This window comes from Spea bombifrons, chromosome 1 (assembly GCF_027358695.1).
Source record: "Spea bombifrons isolate aSpeBom1 chromosome 1, aSpeBom1.2.pri, whole genome shotgun sequence".
Classification (NCBI taxonomy): domain Eukaryota; kingdom Metazoa; phylum Chordata; class Amphibia; order Anura; family Pelobatidae; genus Spea; species Spea bombifrons.
In genome coordinates, this window is record NC_071087.1 from 22485620 (window position 1) to 22507621 (window position 22002).

The 22002-nt window shown below is 40.2% G+C and overlaps 1 protein-coding gene across 1 annotated transcript; it reads left to right on the plus strand.

Annotated features, from left to right (window-relative positions):
• Positions 1–695: 695 nt before the first annotated feature.
• DCUN1D4 (defective in cullin neddylation 1 domain containing 4) lies at positions 696–20351 on the plus strand. The gene is made up of 11 exons (XM_053458438.1): positions 696–827; positions 5540–5610; positions 6911–6950; positions 7149–7263; positions 9231–9322; positions 9835–9905; positions 10449–10540; positions 11040–11148; positions 15438–15542; positions 19050–19152; positions 19790–20351. The coding sequence occupies exons 1-11, from the start codon at positions 809–811 to the stop codon at positions 19843–19845; spliced, it is 873 nt and encodes a 290-aa protein (XP_053314413.1). The 5' UTR covers positions 696–808; the 3' UTR covers positions 19846–20351.
• The last annotated feature ends 1651 nt before the right edge of the window (positions 20352–22002 follow it).

Sequence of the window (22002 nt, forward strand, 5' to 3'; positions counted from 1 at the left end):
ATATTTTTAACAGACTCTGGAAAACAAAGTCACTGTTGTCCAATTATAGAGACTCCGGTCACTGAGAACTTGGCTACGCAAATCACTTGGCCGGGTTAACAAAGCCTTGTTTTTTTCACCTGTTGCTAAGATACAATGGACCAGAACCTTTCTGTGCGGTTCTGCCATCAGTGTGTGTGTGTGTGTATATATATATATATATATATATATATATATATATATATATATATATATATATATATATAAAATCATAATGCACAGACACAGCACTCTTCAGCCTCTCGAGCCGATAAAGCCGCCTCCAAGGACGTCACAGCCCTCGCTTACCAATCACACTGAACCGGTAGAGACAACAAGCGGGTGGTCCCCACGTGCTCTCCCACCTGAACGGTTTGCCCAATGAGCACCGTTTCCAAAAACAGCTGGCGTTTTCGTCACGGTGAGTGGCCAATTGAGTTTGACGTACCGTCATCGGCACTGTCCTCAGTTTCCAAGCTCGCTGTTGATGGGATGATGAAGACGGAGAAGGGGCGGAGATCCGCATATTTAACAACTTCTAATTCTTCCCCACTCTTGCTAACTGACCCCACCCCCTTCTCCCGCAACCAGCTTTCTCCTCCCGTTCTGTTATCGGCCAATGGAACTGGAGAGGAGGAAGGCTTGTTACGGTGCCGAGCCAATCCATTCTGTATCGGGGCGTGGCTGCACAGTGTGTGTGTGTGCGTGTGCCCTGCGAAGTGAGTGCGGGTCGAGGAGCTGTAACGGGGTGACCAGGCGGTTGTTGCCTGTGTGTCTGCGTCACACGAAAATGCACTCGGATGCTGTCAGTAAGTAGAGGCCCCGTCTGGGACCGGGGACCCTGGCCCTTGTGGTGACCGCACCAAGGGGCGCAGGGCCTATTTACGGTCTCTGTGTTTTGCCGGTGCCCATGACAAGGTGACTGCGACCCCTCAGGGGTATGTGGCCAGAAATATTAGCTTTATTATGTAATGGGAGCTGCGGTTCCTGCTGCTGCGTAATCAAAGCAGCCGCCATCATCGTCTGACGTCCCATCCCCCTCTAGGAGCCAGACCTCCGGTGGCGGCTGCTCCTACTCAAGGGTGGGATTGTAGAGGGTATTTGCTGTAAAACCAACTCTAGCGGGGCTGTCACCTGTATGAGTGCCTCACGCGAAGGGCCATTCATTGTTTTGTTTTTTTTGGGGCCCCTCGGGTAAGGGCCAATTAAGTCAAAGTGGGGGGATCTGCCCCAGGGGCAAATGCTGAGGTACCATGATCCTGAGATGCCTTGGATTTCGGGGATATGGTTGTACTTTTCCAGTGATGGTTCAGCTTGTGCTCTCACCCCACAATGGACTGTTGGTGTAAAGTGTCACTCCTGTCACCCAGTGCATCCATTGTAGAAAGTTGGTACCGTCTGGATGTGTCATCAGTTTATATTCTGTTATAAATTAATGGTGGAAAGTAGATACTCTTCACCAAAACCTTAAAACTGTGTTTTATTGTGATTTTGGCTGTCGGCAGTCTGTAGAAGTGCAGTTTATGATTGTATAGCGCCACCATATTCCGTAGCACTGGGTGGCACATCACAATGAGGAGAACACAGTCTAAAATTTCACCTATACATCTACAGCAAATCTGTAGGTGGCTTTACAGAAGGCTATAGGATTGGTCTCTGACATGGCTGTTGCATTCGCATAGCCACGATAGTGAGCATCTTGGGTAAACATGCAGCCCACAAAGTCCGTTTAGTATCCGTGGCACTTATCAGCCGGGTTCACATCCGGACCCTGCAGTGAAATGGGGGTCGGTGAAACCGGTGTATGTAATATACATATAAATATATTTTTTATTTGACATAAAGGGTATGCTTGTGTATTCCTGATAATAGATCTCAAACGTCATGACCTGGCTAGAGTGTCAGAAGTACAACGGATGACTGCTGAGTTCAGTCCCGAATTTCATTGCAGAGGAAACGTCGTGATACAGTTTGCAAAGTATTATTAATTAGTATTTTATGTAGAACAGAAGGCGCATTGTGGAGTCAAGCTTTTGTGTTCTTGTTCTTTTTTTAACATCAGTGTTGTAGAGTTAACTACATGGTGTGACGAAGTAGACTATCGGATGATTTCCCATATCCTGCAATTTACATGAAATAAACCTATGTAGTGGCACTTACGTTTAAAATAACTAATGTCTATTAAATAGCCATCCGACGTTTGTTTCACCGTGAGGGTGGTAGGTAAATGGAACCGCCTCCTATCAGAGGCAGTAGAGGCTAATACAGTGAATGAATGTAAACATCCATGGGATAGGCATAAAGCTCTCATGAATCTAAGACAAGATCAAGGGCTGATTAAGGTCTCCTGTACATCAGGAAAAATAGCCAGACTAGATAGGATGAATAGGTCTTATTTATCGCATCTGTTGTGATCAGCAATAGATGGAGCTATAGAGCCTCGCTTGCTGATCACACTGTGATCAGCACATATGGAGCAGAGGAGAACAAGCAGACACAATAATGAAAAAATTAGAAATGAAATCTAAATGAAATACATTGATTGGCTTAAAAGATTTGAGAGGTCCCCAAACTAGGGTGACCACATCAGCCATGTTTTCCAGGATACATATAACTTTTACATATTGCTGACCAGCCCAGATAAAATGCTGCCCTCCATATGAGTGATGGCAGCATTTTATCTGGGTTTGTCAGGAATATTAAAAACTTGTGTGTCCTGGAAAACATGGCCAATGTGGCTCTTGGGGGGGGGGGAGGGATTATATATAATATATATGACTAATCGGGAGACGTGGCTGGACATAAATTGGGTCATTGTTTAGCTGTTCCACATACATTATAGAAGCAAAATTTCTGGTCCTTGGGGTATGAAAACTCCCCGGTTCCAAGGGGTTAAATTAGGCATCTACAAAACATGCTAAGAAGAGCCACTGTGGCTGGGATTGATCAGTGAAATGCCACACATCGATAGGGACTGTAGCGTTCAGTTAAGCGAACTCAATTTGTTTCATTGATCCTTGAAAACAACGGGGAATCCTTCAAACATACTCCAAACTCTTTCTTCTATATTGGGTTTCTATAAGCCGTGTTCTGGGAGTGATCATGGGTAAATTTTTGTCAGCAGTTCACATGCATTAAAGACAGGCATCTGATCCACAGAAACCAAATAGCTTTATGAAAGCATCATTTCTACATATGCACATCTGAGACTTAACACAAAACAAAGCAGCATTCCTAACTCTCAACAAAGGAAGGCACCCTAACTCAGGGCTTGACAAATTTGTTATAAATCTAGGAGCCAGCTAAAAAAGTTAGGAGACAGGACTTTTTTTTGCCCCAGCACCCGCACTTTGCCCCAGCACCCGCACTTTGCCCCAGCACCCACACTTTGCCCCAGCACTCAGTCTCACACTTTGCCCCAGCACTCACACTTTGCCCCAGCACTCAGTCTCACACTTTGCCCCAGCACTCAGTCTCACACTTTGCCCCAGCACTCACACTTTGCCCCAGCACTCACACTTTGCCCCAGCACTCAGTCTCACACTTTGCCCCAGCACTCAGTCTCACACTTTGCCCCAGCACTCAGTCTCACACTTTGCCCCAGCACTCAGTCTCACACTTTGCCCCAGCACTCAGTCTCACACTTTGCCCCAGCACTCAGTCTCGAGTTATTGATTGTTAATACCAATCGCAGTCCTGCCCAGACATACCCAGGACATACCCAGGTTGGCTTGCTGCCCCCCCCCTTGTGTATTGATGCTGCACATCACTTAGAGCCCCATGTGCCATGCTCCTCCCCCCACTTACACAACCATGCTATCACAGACACTGATTCATACACCCTCCTTCACCCCGTTACCTGCACTGCAGATCTCTCACATGCAGACTTCCATAGGGGCCCTGCTGCTTCCATCTCTCTCTCTGCACAAACTTCTCTTGTCCCGCCCACTGGGAGGAGGAACAGAGCAGTCATGTGACTCCTCTGGTTTCCTGCTTCCTGTGGCCACTCCAGCACAAGAGACGCTGCTTGCACATTAAGAGCAATGCACAGCTAAGCAGTGTGGCCCCTGCGGGGATTATTTTCGGCCGTTTTTTTTTTTTTGGCATTTTGCCGAATGTGTGGTTTGGCTCACAAACACCTAGGCGCCTATCAGTCGCCATGGCGACCTGGCGCCTGGGATTTGTTGAGCCCTGCCCTAACTTCCCATCTGTACGGGACCGGCCCAATCCCAAGCATTAAATCTAAAACCACCTGACTAATTGGTATTTTGTCTCATTAGAGATACTCCTTTCCTGACAAAATCAAGATGGCTTCTTATTACATCTAACTAGCAGGATTTTGTACAGTGCACTGAAAGCGAATGAAAGGCAAATAAACACTAACCCAAAGTCGACATTCAACGCAAAAAAGTTATCCACAACATGTTGCTGTCAGTTGATTATGTATTTCAGGGCTTGTTTTAGTACATGGAAGGATTAATTATTTTTTTTATTGCCGCAGTACTTGCCGTCCCCTATGCTCTTCCGTTGTGGTCAGCGGGCGGGCTGGAAAACCAGTTGCACCTGATACCTCAAAGTAGGGTAGAGCCCCAAAGCTCATCATATCTTCTGCAATTTTTTTTTAGTGCATTAGCAACATTTCACATGTATTTACATCTCACATTACTTCCTAATTCTGTTATTGTAGTTTGGCTATTTCGGGATACACTAGGCAAGGGAGGGATGTTTTCTGCGATGCAGTTATCGTCTGCATGCGTGAAGCGTTGACTCCTAAGGTGCATAACATGATTGATGATTTCAGATGCAGTCATCTTTTCATGTCCTTTATAGTCTTACCAAAAAAAGGCAGAACATGATCTTGTTTATGAAGAGCATGAGATGTCTAGACACCTACAGTGCAGTCACCCTAGATGAACTCATTTGGGAACAGGTGAGGTTAAACGGACCTCAACCCCCCCCCCATCCCTTCTTCACCACATGTAGTAGTTTTCACAGTTGACCGAAAGATGGACATTTATCAGCGATGAGGGGTGCATATCCCAGATCTGTGAATGTATACTTCACACTGATAAGCAGCAGATATTTTGTCATATCTATGCATGTCTTTGTAGATCCAGTCCACAATATTACATCAAATATGTTGGATATTACCTTGTGTGCCTTTGAACTAGTTGGAAGAGTTAAAGGGCTTTACAGGGGATTTAATAGACCTTTAGCAGTCGTCATATGACCAAACTCTGGCTCACAGCATTTATTACAAAGTGGTTTGACCCACAGCAGTGTCCTCTTTAGCTTCCGCATCCTGGCCATGGTAATCATTTTCTTTTGTGATCCCTGCAATTAAGCTGACAGGCATGTCCTGCTATTTATGAATCTTTACCGTGCCCTGTTTCTATGTGGAACCTATTGTTTTATAGAATATTTCATGGGAATTAAAAATTACCCATATCATTTAACATTATAATAGATATTCACTGTTTTATGGCATGAATAACCACCTGTATTTCTTGTTTTTGCACAGATTTTCAACTGAACTCACATCTATCAACACTGGCCAATATTCACAAGATATACCATACACTTAACAGGCTGGTAATGTTAACGATTTTCAGATATTTTTATCAGTTTAAATCTGATCATTGCCACCTCTTTGAGTCATGTAGCTGTAGAAATACTCAGACTTAAAAAGGTGTTTTTAAAGGTAATATATCCCTCCCCCCGACACGCACATACATTTGATGACCTGATGTACAAAGGTATGTAAATGTGTCGTATGCATTTACCAGGAATATAGCAAATGATCTGGATCTGTGGAGAGATTGATCAAGTAAATGGTGAATGTTACATCTGCTTAAATATGTTAGTAGTAAGAGCTAAAGCTGGGTCAACCAGACATCTATTACAGTCAAAGGACCCATAAAGTAAGATCCAATCAAGGGTATTAATTAAAATGTTATCTTTTTCAATTTTAGTAATATATTCCATGCTTAATAATTTTTTTCTTCATTATAGTATTTTCATTTTGAGACTTTTTTTTTTAACTTCCGGCTACTAAAATATGTCTGATATAAAATTCAGAATTAAATTCCTAGTTCTAGATTTTTTTTTTTCTTCATGAAGATGAACTCCTTAAATTTTAGATTTATGGCACTCAGGTGTAATCCATTTAACAGGATGGATTTAAAATGGATTCATATGGTTTCCTCATTAAAAAAACAAACACACAAAAAGTTAACATTTCTTCCTTGTGGTGGGCCAGCATTTTAAAATCGTGGTGGTATGATCCCTGGTCTGTCACACTTACTAAATATGACATATAAATTAGAAAAAACATGTTTACTTCAATTAAGCACTTGTCTTAATAGAGAAATATATCTGTGATAACAACAAGGCATATAAATTATTTGAGGCTTGACAGGCAATTCATTCTGGATCAAGGAAATGATTAAGATGAGTATTAACATCTTAAAGAAGAAAAGAAAACCTTGTAAGTTATTATGACCGCAGTGCATATTCTGGTTAACGTAGGGAGTGGGAGAGCACATGAAGACATCTCATAGATGTGGCATTTGCTGTTCCTTTTTAACCATTTTGGATTAGGAGCTTCCAGATTAGTTTAATATATTGGTTCTTGTTTGTGCTAAAATCAAGAGTGTTAGATTTGTAATGTACCGTACTTGCCGGCGTATAACACGCACCGGCGTATAACACGCACCCTCCCCAGGACCGGAAGTGAGGGAGACGTCGCTGCAAATCGTGCAGCTCTAGGATTTATCGGCGTATAACACGCAGGTAGGGTTTCAGGTTCGTATTTAGGTTTAAAAAGTGCGTGTTATACGCCGATAAATACGGTAATCGTTCATTAAAAATATCTGGTATTTTTCCTCTACAGAATTTGACTGAAGACGTGGGCCAAGACGATCACCAGACCGGTACCTCAGACTGTATTTTTTATTTTTTATTTTTTTAAATCTAAATTTTTATCTGGTTCTGATTTGCCACATGAGATGTTTGGATGGCTCCAATTTACTATTTCCCCCCCCTAAAATCTGAAGTGTCTTTTTCTTGTTTGAAAACACTGGTAGAAATCCACTCTTAAGTCAAATTTTTTCCTTGAATTCTCTTTTCAGGGAATCTTCGCTCGTGCAGTTCATCAGACTGCTTTAGCAAAACAATGCCGCCAAGGAAAAAGAGGAGACCTGCTGCAGGTGATGATCTCTTAGCTAAGAAAAGTAGACATGATGGGTAAGAGACTTTTCAAATGACATTGTACCCAGTCCTTTTAATCCATTATTAAGTGTAACTACTAGTTCTTAGTTAACCTAAGATTTTTGTAGGAGATTATTCTGTCAATGGCTTAGCCTAAACAAATGTTCTGTGCTGCTAGAATAGGTCTTATTTGTGAGAGTCTTAAATTATTTCTGTGTGACATAATAATGCATATTCCAAAATGAGCTGTAATATACTTAATGAACCAAATCAGGATGTAGGATTTCTGTGCAATGACTTTTCACTTCATGCTTTTCAGCTCAATAGTGCTGGATATGCTGTCTACAGTGCTGTGAAAAAAAGTATTTGCCCCTTCTTCTGATTTTGCTTGTTTGTTCCATTTAAACGTTTCAGATCATCCAGCTAATTTTAATCAAAGACAACGTGAGTAAACACAAAATGCAGCTTTTAAATGATCATATCATTTATTGAAGGTAAAGAGTTAATAAAGACCTACATCACCCATGTGAAAAAGTAATTGCCCCCTAAACCTAATGACTGGTTGCTGCCAAATGTGGCACAATCTAACCGGCAATAATTTTTTAGACCGCTGTCGAGAGAGTTAGCGCACTCCTCCTGGCAGTATTGTTTTAATTTAGTAACAATGGAAGGTTTTTGAGCATGAACTGCCTTTTTTAAGGTCATGCCTCAGCATCTCAATCTTATTCAAGTCAGGACTTGGGCACTCCAAAACTTTCATTGTGAGCCATTCAGAGGTTCAGAGGTTCTCCTTCAGGAATTGTGAACTGATGTTGACTGAGGAAAGTGAGGCCTGCAGTTCTTGTTAGTCTGGGTTGTGTTTTCTTGTGTGCTCCAGGATGCGCTCTTGGAGGAACTTTGATAGGCCGGCAACTCCTGGGAAGGTTCATCGCTGTTCTAGGTCTTTTCCATTTGTAGATGATGTCTCTCACCATGGTTCACTGAAGTCTCAGAGCCTTAGAATGGTATCCCTTCCCAGACTGATTGATGTCAGGGACCTTGCTTCTCATCTGTTATTGAATTTCTTTAGCTTGCAGCAACATTTGCTGCTTTTTTTAAGACATTTTAGCCGACTTCACTTTACAAGATAGGTTCTATTTAATTGCTGTTTAGATTCGACAGGGCTGGCAGTAATCATGCCTGCTATGTCTAGTGAAATTGAACCCAATTATCTATTATATTTGGTTAATTGGTTTAGTAACTAATGGGGGGGGGGTCGCTTTTTCACATAGGACCAGGTAGGGTTGCCCCTTCAATACATACTTATTTAATAATTGCATTCAATAACTTATATTAAAATTTGTTTGCTCTGAAGTATCTACGTGTGACAAATATGCAAAAATAAATTAAATCAGGGGCAAGTGTTTTTTCACAGCACTGTATAGGATTGCATTTATATTTTTTGTATGAACTATATTTAAGGGAACAGTAGACATTTACCTGCAGACCTCTGCTTTAATATCTTATGTGATTCTGGTATACCCTAATCAAAAATCACACCAAGTGGTGTATGGTAAAGCCTTTAAAGTCCTTTTTCTCCTTAGGCTGTCATTAGCTACAGGTTCCAGTTGTGTGAATCTAGATACCACGAGACATTATTATAAAGAATTTTTTTTTTTGTCTAGTAAATTAGGTGTTGAAAACAGAACAGGAACATGTACATAAAGCTAAATATATAGGTGTCAACATCAGAATTAATTAATGAAACCTATAATTGTTTGAAGATGGGGAAAACAGTGTTTTGAGAAGCTGTTTTGTGAGATTTACATGCTGTAAATACACTGAAGTCCAAGTTGCATAAACATCATCTAATGCAGCGGCTTCATTTTCTAGTGTTGTATGTTGAATTTTTTTCCCTTCCAAATGAAAAAAAAAGCTGTACTGAAGTTTTATAAATATTTCACTACTATGCTTTTGACCTTGTCATCTTTGATTAAGTGATACATGTTTGTTATTAATTCAAGAATGTATAAGAAATACGACTCTTCCAGAATAAAATCTGAAGAAGAAGCTTTTTCAAGCAAGAGATGCTTAGAGTGGTTCTATGAATATGCAGGTATGTAACCTCTGTACATCTTCTTGGAAGTCACACTGACTTATGCATTATATATATATATATATATATATATATATATATATATATATATATATATATATATATATATATATATATATATATATATATATATATATCGTATTGGCTCGGATATAGGCCGCCCCAGGCTTGAGAAAGACCTGTGCGTCGAAACGTTGCCTGTGTGAAATTAACTCACCTTATCATTTGAGTGCTGAGCCTCTGCTTCTTTATTTTGGATTTATTGAGGGACTTGGTGGTACCCTGGCTCATGCACCATTTCACTGCTGAGTGCTGCATTCCAACCTTTCTTTTTGTGTATGCAATCATTTCTTGACTTTGTTCCTTAGAAGTTGAATTGCTTACTTGTAAGTGTGACCTTGGTGTGGCAGTTTTACTTTTCAGGGTTAATTTAAACCACTCCAGGGTTTGGTTAAATATCTCCTGAATTAAGTGTGTTAAGTCACAAATGCAAAACATTTATAATTTTTTAGGGGCAGATGATGTTGTTGGTCCTGAAGGCATGGAGAAGTTTTGTGAAGACATTGGTGTTGAGCCAGAAAATGTAAGTCAAAAATCCATGTTTGAAATGTTTTTTACTTATGGTCTTATTTTGCAGCTTGTGGTAAAGCACTAGGTATTTATGATTAGGCTGTCTGTACAGCTTGATGGTACTTCCTGGTTTAAAAAAAACACTTTAAGTTGTACCCAATGATACCAACTGACATTTAATGTGGGACAGTCTTGTCGGGTAGCTTGAAGACTAGACCCGCTGAATTTTTGTTGTACTGATGTGAGCCGTTTTCTCAATCCTGATATTTTACCAAAATCAGTCCTGCTGGCCAAGGTGGGAGAAATTTCAAGCACTTGTAATCCCCCTTTACCACATTAAAGCCCTAAACTGAGCAAGTGGGGGAAGTTGAGTTGGCCAATGCCAGCCCACCAGCAAAACATGAACATTCTTTCCTTCAGTTATTTTTTATAGAAAACTCTAAATATAACCCTGTGCATGATTTCAGATGTCTGACTTTAAACTTCCCAGTGAACTTTATGGTGTGTATTCAGTGCTTATAATTCATTACGTCGTGTGTTCTATTTCTCTCGTTAGGTAGTAATGCTCGTTTTAGCTTGGAAATTGGATGCACAGAATATGGGTTACTTTACCCTACAAGAATGGTTAAAAGGAATGACATCCCTACAGTAAGTCTTTATGTATTGTGCTCTGATCATTTACACGATACCACACGGTGTCTTCTGTTAGCAAGCATAACCACCCATTACTGACGCACTGAATGTCTACGTAGAGCCACCCGTTTCATGTTTTAGTGTGTATTTTTTTTTTTTTTTTAAAGACTGTAAAATATAAAGCACTGATGAGATTAAATAAACTCGTAAAGAAACCTGAATAACGTTAGTTTATCTAAAGCCACTAAGATGTAGTTCCACTTATTTTAAATACAGTGTTAAAAAGTGGATTTTTGGTACTATTCTATACCCAAATCTTTCCCAGAAATAACCCTTTAGTGCATTTTTGCCTCATTCAAGTGACACAAAAGCCAGTACTGAAAAAAGCTTCTTAAAATTAGTGGTTGTGAAAAGTCTTTCAGAGAAAGTAATTTCTTATGTTTTTCTCAAGTCAGGTTACATATATGTAGCTTTTTTTGTGTGCTTTTTTAACTCTAATTTATTTTTTCCCCAGATGTGATACAACAGAGAAACTACGAAATACTCTGGATTACTTGAGGTCTTTATTAAACGAGCCAACTAATTTCAAACTTATTTATAGATATGCATTTGATTTTGCACGGGTGAGTAAGATTTAGGAGGCTTAGCTATTGCCCTGCAGCGAACCTTACATTCCTCACCATTGTATTTTATATATAACGGATTGTTGTGAGATTTTGTTTTGGTTAGTGTTATCGCCAAAGTCCCAACCTGTTCTGCAATGCATTTTAGTAGGGTAAGCAAACAAGCAGAATTACGGTAAAACATTAACTGAAAGTTCATGCGAACATCATTAGCTTTTACTTTCGGTCACATGCATATTCGCTTCTGAGAAAGAAGCATCCATGATACTTGGCCAGAAACTGGCCAGAGTGTCATAGGGGATATAGTTCCACCGAGCTGTAGCGTTTTTATATTACAAATTGCGCTCTGTAAAGATTTTCCAGGCCAGAGCAGGGATTCTAGTGAGATCAGATTTGACAGGGTTAACATGATTACATGTGTTGTGCTGTGAAAAAGTATTTGTCCCTTCCCAATTTCATTTATTCTAATCATTTCATTTATTGATGGTAACGTACATCACCCATGTGAAAAAGTAATTGCCCCCTAAACCTAATAACTGGTTGTGCCACCTTTGGTAGAAACAACTGTGAACATTTCCGATAACTGGCATTGAGTGTTTTACCTTGCTTTGGAGGAATTTTGGCCAACTCTTCTCGGCAGAATTCTAAGTCTTTGAGAGGTGGACTTACTCGTGTGCTTTGGATCATTGTCCTGCTACATAACTCAACTGCACTTGAGCTTTAGGTCACAAACTGATGGCCGGACATTATCCTTCAGTTTTCTGGTAGGGAGCAGAATTCCTGGTTCCATCAGTTATAGCAAGTCGCACAGGTAATGAAGCAGCCCCAGACCATCACACTACCACCATTGTGTGACTGTTGGTATGATCTTGTTTTAGAATGCAGTGTTCGCTTTATGCCAGATGTAATGGGACCTGGCTCTTCCAAAGAGTTCCACTTTTGACTAATCATTTCACAGAATATTATCCCAACTAATTGGAGGTCACCGATACGTTTTTTGGGAAAAGTGCGATGAGCATTTGTTTATTTTGGTCAGCAATAGTTTCCACCTTGCAATCGTCCCATGAATGCCATTTTACATGTTGGATGAGTCGTCAATGTTCTCTTGGGAGGAATATTGGTCGCCGGCCACTGCTGGGAAGGTTCACCACTGTTCCAGGCTTTCTCTATTTGTAGATAATGGCGCTCACTGGATTCCCACATCCTTAGAATGGCTTTGTAACCCTTCCCGGACCAATGTCTGGCTTTGTTTCTCATCTGTTCTTGGATTTCTTTCGCAGCATCATAAGCTGATTTTTTTAGACCTTTTAGCTCACTTCACTTTGCAAGACAGGTTCTATTTAGGGCTGAAACAACTAATCAATAAAACCGATAATAATGGATTATGAAAATCGTTGGCAACGAATTTCATCATCTATTAATCGAATCGATTTTTATCGATTTATAATAATCCGATTTCAAACAGAGATCGGATTATAACCCGGCTCCGTTACTGACAGTAACGGAGGCTGTCTGTGCGATGCAGACCCCCACCAGCTGACAGAGAGGATGATTCTCTGTCAGCCTGTGAGTGTCTGCATCGCACAGACAGCCTCCGTTACTGCACTTCACTTACACTGTGGCTTCTGTGAAGCTGCAGTGAAAGTCCTTGTCTAGTGAAGATCCGTTGCTGACAGGAGGCATAGTGGAGTATGGGAGGGGGGAGGAGGCAGAGTGGAGTATGGGAGGGGGAGGAGCCAGAGTGGAGTATGGGAGGGGCCAGAGTTGTATGGGAGAGGGGAGGAGCCAGAGTGGAGTATGGGAGGAGGCAGAGTGAAGTATGGGAGGGGGGAGGAGGCAAAGTGGTGTATGGGAGGGGGAGGAGCCAAAGTGATGTATGGGAGGGGGAGGAGGCAGAGTGGAGTATGGGAGGGGCCAGAGTGGTGTATGGGAGGGGGAGGAGCCAAAGTTGTGTATGGGTGAGTTATAGTGGTGTATGGGGGGTATTATGAATTTCAGGGCATATAGGGGGTATAAGGCATATCGATATTAGGCATATCAGGGGGTCATAAAACATCTGGGGGTAAAAGGTATATCAGGGGGCTCAGTTGCATATCACTGGCATATAAGGAGTATAAGGCATATCAGGGGCACAGTGGCATATCAGGGGGCACAGTGGAATCTGGCATATAAGAGGTATAAGGCATATATGGGGGCAGAGTGGCAAGCTGGGGGTCTGATGTGCATAACCGGGGGCAGTTTGGTAAATAAAAAAAATTTAAACAAGGCTTTTTTTCTCATAGTTTTTATTAAATATGAAAAATAGTTAACATATGAATTAATATTTACTAATAACTTTGTATTAAAACCTAGTTTGAGAAACACCGTGTTTGGGTTCTTGTAGCTTTTATTATTATGTCAGTAAAATAAGAAGGTGAATAGAGAGAGGCCATTGCAATAAAGAGATGAAAGTGTAAATTGTACGTTTTTTATTACATTATTTTAAATTTAAAAAAATTGCATTTTTTTATCCGATTAATCGAAAAAATAATCGGCCAACTAATCGATTATTAAAATAATCGTTAGTTGCAGCCCTAGTTCTATTTAATCAATGTTTAGATTCGACATGGCTGAGTAATCATGCCTGGGTGTGTCTAGTGAAATTTAACCCAATTATCAATGACTTCAGGTAGGGTTGGATAGCATTCCTTCTATATACGAAACCATCATTAAAAACTGCAAAACTGCATCTGTCTTGTCTGTTAAAATTTAGTTTGAGCTGAAAGACTTAAGTGTAACAAATATGCAGAAATCGGGATGGGGCAAATACTTTTTCACAGTATTGTGAGTATTCTACATATACAGTACTGTGCAAAATGTTTTAGGCAGATGTGAAAAAAATAGACAAAATGCAAAGTGAGTGAACAAAAGAAAAAGCTAAATCAAAAAATATTGTCATGGTGCAGAATAAATGTGTTGCCCTAATGGAAAGTATCTGCCTGTATGTCTCAGTATTGAGGAGACCATTAACCCTAACCAAACCCCCAACTACATTTGCAGAAATGCAGCCCCAAGTTTGTAAGATACCTCCACCATGTTTCACTGATGGCTGCAAACACTCATGCTTGTACCGCTCTCCAGCCTTTTGGTGAACAAGCTGCTTTCTGCTACAGCCAAGTATTTCAATTTCCGTTTTTCTACACCCCAGTTCCTGCGTTTGCGTGAATAGTTAAGTCGCTTGGTCTTGTTTTCGTGTCGGAGGTTTGGGTTTTTGGTCACAAGTCTTGAAGACCACGTCTGACGAGACTCTGGACAGTAGATGGTTGTACCAGGGTCTTACTGTTTTCTTCCAATGGCAATGCTCGACATCTTCCGAATGCAAAGTGAAGTAAGCATGATGTCTTTCCTTGGCCGACTGCTGCGTCTACAGTCCTAAACATTGCCCTTTTTTTTTTTTGTTTTTTTTTGTGGTTCTTCAAAGAGCTTGGCCAGAACATCTAGAACCTTCTTTCTGCCTTTAACATTACAGACTGGGAGAGACCTTGTGTCTTGTTACTGTGCTCAGTCTTGGCATGTCTTTTGAAGTTACACTTCAACCTCAACTTGTTAATGAGTTTGGGTGTTAGTCACGCAGTTTTATTCCTCCTTCACATCTGGTTCAACCTACTTATTAAATTGATCATCTTTAGCACCTATTTGGTATAATTGTTTTAAACATATACCTAACTATATGCCAACAAAAAACTGACTGCATGCAAGTGTGAATAAATGCAAAAGCCAGCTCACCCCCCTATATATTCTTCTGCACGGATCCGCACGGACTCGATGCGTGGAATAAACAGGAAGGAAAAGAAGGGGTCGATCCAGCACTTGAATGAAAAAGCTTCCAGCTTTTATTTTACTTCAATATTAAAAACATAGTTCACACCTGAGTGCACCTACGTGCACAGGAGACCTGAAATCTGACAGATGCATGCAAGTGTACCAAGACTATTATGTCTATTTTTGAAAGCCTTCTAATTTATGGCATTTTTCCCCTTACCTGCCTAAAACTTTTGCACAGTAGTGTGTGTGTGTGTGTATATGTGTATATGTGTATATATATATATATATATATATATATATATATATATATATATATATATATATATATATATATAAAAATATATATTACACAAATGTGTTCTTGCACATGAAGTCCTGTCCTTTTGTGTGTGTTTTGTTTTACGTGTTCTTCCAAAGGCTTTTGTAGATGTTTCAAGTGTATTTGTGGTGCATGTAACACTGAATGAGTATATATTTCTCTATAGGAAAAAGACCAGAGGAGCCTAGATATGAATACAGCAAAGTGCATGTTGGGTCTTTTACTAGGAAAAACGTGGCCACTCTTTCCAGTGTTTCATCAGTTCCTAGAGGTATGTCGGGCTATCCTACCGCAGCTGCTAACCTTACCTGAAAAAAAAACATTTCATTAAATTTGTGGCAATAACATAAAGAAAAACAAAGGAACATATTAACCCCTTCGCGACCTTTGCCGGTTCAGGACCGTCATGACATGAAGGTCGCTAAATGACCTTTGACGGTCCTGAACCGTCATAAAATTAAATAAGCTTAGAAAGTGATCAACGATCACTTGCTTCGCTTAAACGGCGTTACTGTAATGCCTCGATGTCGAGGCATTCAGTAACGCCGAGATCGGCATCGGGGGCCATGTCTGGCCCCTCCCCGGGGCGTCAACAGCCGCCATACATTGTATGGCGGCGGACGCCCGTTTTAAAAGCGTTTAGGAGGCGATCGACGATCGCCTCCTAAACTTAAATGGTGTCGCTGGAATGCCTCGATCAGGAGGCATCCAGCGACACCAAACACTTACCTTTGGATGGGCTGTGACCGCTCCGGAGAGCGGTCACAGCCACCGCTGCCGGTGATCTTCGCCATCAATCAAGATGGCGGCGGCCCGGGAAAATAAACAATAAAGATAAAAGAGTTAGCTAGACGGTCTCCAGACCCTCTAGAGAACTCTGGCTCCACTTGCAGGTTGAATACAGGTACTGCATTCAACCATGCAAGTCAATGGAACCCAGCTTTCTAATCACTATGTGATTAGTAAAATATTAAAAAAAAAAATTAAAAAAATAAAAAATGGAAAAAAAATTAAAAAAAAATGTGCTAACATTTAAAAATAATTATGCAGTGATGTCACTAGATGAACCATCCAGTACATTGCAAAATGTGTAAAAAAATATAAAAAAAGTATTAAAAAAATAAAATAAAATAAAAAAATAAAGTTTATTATTTTGAGCAAGTGCTAAAATTTCTCAAAAATCTCAACAAAGAGTTAAAATAAAAGCACTTCAAATACCCAAGGGGTGTCTAATATATAAAAAAAATGGCTGATGGGGTAAATTGGAGTGGCCAAGCTCAAAGATAGGGCATAGGTACAGACTGACCAAAATGGAGAAAAAAAGCGCACTTCCCAAATGTGGCATTTTAAATCTCAAACAACCCGACAAACCCATGCATGTCGGGTATCACTGCACTCAGGAGATGTTCCTGAACACATATTGGGGGGTTGTTTCACAGTGACATATACCAGAACCTGTATATCTATAACTAAAGTACAATTTGTGTGAAAAAAAAAAAAAAAAAATACTATTACAAAGTTTGACAAAGTGTAGTTCTATAATTGGTGCATGGAAAGGGTTAAAATAACAGCATTTGGAATACCCTGGGGTGTCTAGTTTTCAAAAATATATGGTTTGAATGGGTTAAATTGAGTTAACCCGCTTCAAAGATATTCCAAAGAGGAGATGGAGGCAGAATGACCAAATGACCACCTGGATTACGCATGCCCCAAAAGTAGTCTTTTACCAGCCAAACATTCTGACAAACCCATGCATGTGGGGTATCGCTGTACTCAGGAGATGTTCCTCAACACATATTGGGGGGTTGTTTTACAGTGACATATATCAGGACCTGTATATCTATAACTAAAGTACAATTTGTGTGAAAAAAAAAATAAAAAAAAATTACTATTACAAAGTTTGACAAAGTGTAGTTCTATAATTGGTGCATGGAAAGGGTTAAAATAACAGCATTTGGAATACCCTGGGGTGTCTACTTTTCAAAAATATATGGTTTGAGGGGGTTTAATTGAGTTAACCGGCTTCAAAGATCTTCCAAAGAGGAGATGTAGGCAGACTGACCAGATTTGTTAAAAAAGATTTGGAAATCATAAAACGCTGCTTGTACTTATTGCCCTATAACGTACAAAAAACAGCAAAAAAACATAAAAACATTGGGTATCTATAAACTCAGGACAAGTAGTAGAATCTATTTAGCTAGTTTTTTTACTTGCTTTTTTAGGTGAGTAAAAGATTTTTCAAATAAAAGTCATAAAATGTGTTTTTTTTCAATTTTTCACCATGTTTTTTTTATTTTTTTTATAGTAAATAAGATGATACGATCAAAATAATGGTATCCGAAGAAAGCCCATCTTGTCCTGAAAAAAACAATATATAACTTATGTGGGTACACTAAATGGGTGAGGAGAAAATTACAGCTGAACACAAGCACCACAAAAGTGTCAAAACAGCTGCGGTCCCACAGGGTACAAAACGAAAAATGAGCCCGGTCCTTAAGGGGTTAAACATTAGGAAACACATATAATTTACTGATATATTTTTCAGCAGAGCTAGCCTTTAGCATCTACAACTAGCATCATCGTGATCCATGCTTAAAATGTATGAAATGTAACTTGCTAAAAGAAACGCCGTTTCGTTGGTAAGGCCATCCCAGTGCACCACAATCACATTGTATTTTACAGAAGGTGGCTACTAAATGTGGGGGAGAGACGCAGAAAGTAACTTGACATGCATGAGATTTAAAAGGTGAGGTCCTTTTCAACTCGGGCATAAAGTGCAATGTTATATACAATGCTATGTATGTTGGATTTTTCAAAAAACTTCTTTTTGTCGGATGGCTTTCTTTGTGAAATCAGCACTCTGAGTTAATTCTTGATGGCAATGCAATGAAGTCTGTTACCGACTTTCATTAGTCTGGTTTGATTTAAACTGAGCCGTTCTATAATTTAGCACAGGCAATTTGATAACTAGTCTCTCGTGTCTCATAGTTTGGGTTAAGATAGAGCTAGAACATTATCTTCAGGATAAGTGTCATGCTACCTATTCCCACTAACCCTGTAACTAGTATTCATTTTGATCTTATGGTTAATGTATATATGATACACGTTGCACTGGATATGCCATTCTTTATGGAAACTACCCAAGTAGCTATATGGTTATAATACTGTATTGTAACCTTGCACTGTAGAACTTTTATTTTTAACCTCGTAAGTGCCTATACATTGCACTGCCTAGGAAGTACAAGAAGCTGGCAGATACTTAACATTGATAAAACATTTCTATGCAAAAGGTGCAGTGATGCAAACCATGACTCCTTTACTGCATTGTTTCAGTAATTTAGCCATTGAACCCATTCATTCAGGAACATCAGGTGTTGTCAGAATAAACAAGGGGTTTATTTGGTGTCAGAATAAACAAGGGGTGGCGAATAACTGCTATGCGTTGTGCTTCTGTTGGGAATATTATAGCTTCATTTTAATTAAATAAAACAGCAGTAATAAAAAAGAGAGCTAAAGCACATCCAGATGACTAAAATGCAGTTGCCTGAACACATTATATAATCTGACTGGAGGTGAGTACATCACGGGCAGGGAGATGCATACGGCTGAATGCCGCGGGGAAAGGGGAAAACGTATTTCAGGGAATTCTGCGGAATCCTGCCATGCATCTGCAAAAGGACCCAGTCCTTGCAAAAAAATGTGGCTTTTTCCTTTGAAGCAGAATATGTCAATGTATTCTTAAGATTAATAACAAGCATCTCATAAAATGTCTTTTCAGCAATCAAAATATAAAGTGATTAACAAGGACCAGTGGTGTAATGTACTAGAATTCAGCCGAACAATAAACATGGACCTCAGCAATTATGATGAAGATGGAGCTTGTAAGTAAACTTTACGTGCTCTTTTTATTGGCCCCCTTATACCATATTGGCCCGAATATAGGCCGCAATTTTCCCCCCAGATATTCGAAGGCTGCCAGAGAGGAGGATTCCCTGCAGCCCTGCAGGAGACCTTCGTCCTCCTCCATAGCAGACGGCAAACGTCCGTGTGATGCGCATAGACAACCTCCGCTGCTGCCGGGGCTTCTATGACGGAGAATTGGCGAGCAGCGGCAGAGGTTGTGTACGCGCGTCGCACAGACGTCCACCGGCTGCCCCCGCTAGACACCAGGGAGTCTGGGGATGCATTAGTAAGTAAGAATAATATAATATAAGTAAGGTGCATTATTTATTAAGGGGGACCTTAAACCGTCTATTGGTTTTCCATATTTCTGTTTTTACATAACCTATGCTGACTAACTGCATAATGATACCAAAAATGTTAAAATACATGTATTCCTGGTCATTAAATAAAATACTGTTTTACCATTCCGCTAATGTGTATTTTTTTTCTCTAAAAGTAAAATTTTCTTTAAAATAGCACCAAACTTTAAGGGTGCGGTCTATAATCGAGCCAATACGGTGTGTGTATGTATGTGTATATATAAGTATCACTTATTACCCTTGCTTGTTTCCGCAGGGCCAGTGTTGCTTGATGAATTTGTTGAATGGTATAAAGAAAAACAGATGGCGTGAGAGATGTACTATGCATAGCAGCTGAAGAGTCCTTGTTAACACACTTTAACCATTAGACATAAACTGCTGTTTGCATCGAGGTGCATGTTGCTTTTTTGCACAGTTTTTCCCTCTGTTTGGGATCCCGTGGGTGTTCTCTGTTTGACAGGCCATGCTTTGTGTTGCATTGTTCTCTTAAAGGCTGCTTTGCATTTTTTATTCACGCTACAGATTGGTGTACTTGCCAACGTCCTCACTGTGATATTGTGTATATTGCTGTTCATTAATGTTATTTTTTTGTATATGCTTGTATATAAATGCTTCTCTTAGAGATATTTTTTCTTTCAAAATGTATTGTAAAAACGAATTCCTTGCACATTTCTAGTTATATATATATATATTTCTTTTCAAGGAACAAATCTGTTTAACCTAGTTACAAGGAGTAACTGTGGCCAATTTTAGCATCTTTTTAAGTCAGAATTTGTGGTTTCAAAAACACCTGTTCACAAGTAAATACATTCTCATCATGCCTGTGTAACTTTTTTTTCTTATTAACTTTATCACTCCTTCTGCTCTCTTAGTTTTGGCTGCTAAAAGCTTCCAATCACCAAGGAAAGTGCTCACTTTGGAAGCAATCTAGTTAGACTCCCTTGGACTCTCATTGAATGACGAACCCAGCAGCACCCTTTGCGACATTGACACAGATTCATTTGAAGGTGTCACTACTTGTCTTGTTACTTACGGTGTTGATTTAGCTCTCCCTCTCCTGCGACGGGGCCCGTGACTTGTGTCTTCGGAGCCGGTCTTCGCTTACCAATTCAAAATTGTGTAGAAAGGGCCCTTCCAACCTGTCTCCCTGAATTGGCATGTGACCCTGTGGTACCGCAGGACAGAAAGCTGCAGGGGCAGGCATGTTTTGTTTTTTTGTATGTATGCGACCATAGATGTGTAGGTGGGGTCAGATAGAGTGTGTGTTAGAATTAATGTATACATGTCTGTTAGTGAGTATGAGTAAGTGTGTGTAATTTGTGTGCTTGTGCTTACATATGTGTGCTTGTGTGTTACATCTTTGCCCAAAGCAACTTGTTTGGGGCAATGATGGCACACACAAGCTGTTTGAGGGCACTGACAAGCTGGGCCATATATGGCACAAGCAGGCTGTTTGGGCGTTAGGATGGCACTGATAAGCTGATTGGGGGGGGGGCAAAGGCACTTATAAGCTGTTTAGGGCAAAGGTGACACTGTGGGACATGTTGCTTGGTGAAGTTGGGGGCCCCGGGGGCAATTTTTTTTACACCAGGGGGTATGACTTGACTGAAATTGACCTGGTAAGTACAGATGTTGATAATAGGAAATGAGCATGATCTCCTCTACACAGAAATATAAGAGCAATAGCTAGGCCTAAGTCGTGCTGAAAATATGTATAATGCTTTTAAGATTATTGTAGCCTTTTATTGTAACAAAAGAGAATAATTGAGAGAATGTTGTGGTACTGGCACTAACGCACTTCCCAAGCAAAAACATGGTCTAACATGGCTGCATGGTCTCGTCCTGCTGCCAGTAGAGACCAGTGATGTACCGGCCCCGTCATCACGTGAAAGTGCTCAACCGGTGCAATGCAGATTGAGATTGCGGGTGGACAGCTGGGACGGTGTCAGAAATCACAGGCACAAATTTGATAAAGAAATTCTTCTTTCATTTTTACATGTTAGTGAAAACACCCAGAGCCTCCCCAAACATTACCCCTAGTTTGACTTGCTTTGAAAAAAATGTGCCCCTTAATTACCAACTTCCAAAGCAGATTTCCTGAAGCATATACCCCCTCAGAGAAATATATATAGAATTAATCCCTATAAAGGGAGGCTAGGATTCAGGCGATACATCTCCTCTAAGTACTCTATGTATGGGATTACAAATTGTTAGAGTGGTAGTGGGTACTCATACCTTGCAGGTATTTGAGGACAAAGACATCCAGCTTGACCCGCTAGGTAGCCCAGACCTTCTGGGAATAAGTGAAAGATCGTGTGGATATAGATAATTACTACAAATGTCTTTGTTCAAGCTCCTGTTTTGTTGGGATATTGTAACTTCTGGTACCTTAAGAAAAACATTGCAAAGAGCTCCCAAAACTACATAGGGGTATCAAGATAAACAGGGGGTGTTCTTAGCTCTGCAACA

Bases quoted from the DNA above. Each gene is read 5' to 3' on its own strand.
- DCUN1D4 (XM_053458438.1), top strand. The intron at 6,951-7,148 runs GTACCTCAGACT...TTCTCTTTTCAG, and splicing joins CCAAGACGATCACCAGACCG to GGAATCTTCGCTCGTGCAGT. The intron at 10,541-11,039 runs GTAAGTCTTTAT...TTTTTTCCCCAG, and splicing joins AAAGGAATGACATCCCTACA to ATGTGATACAACAGAGAAAC.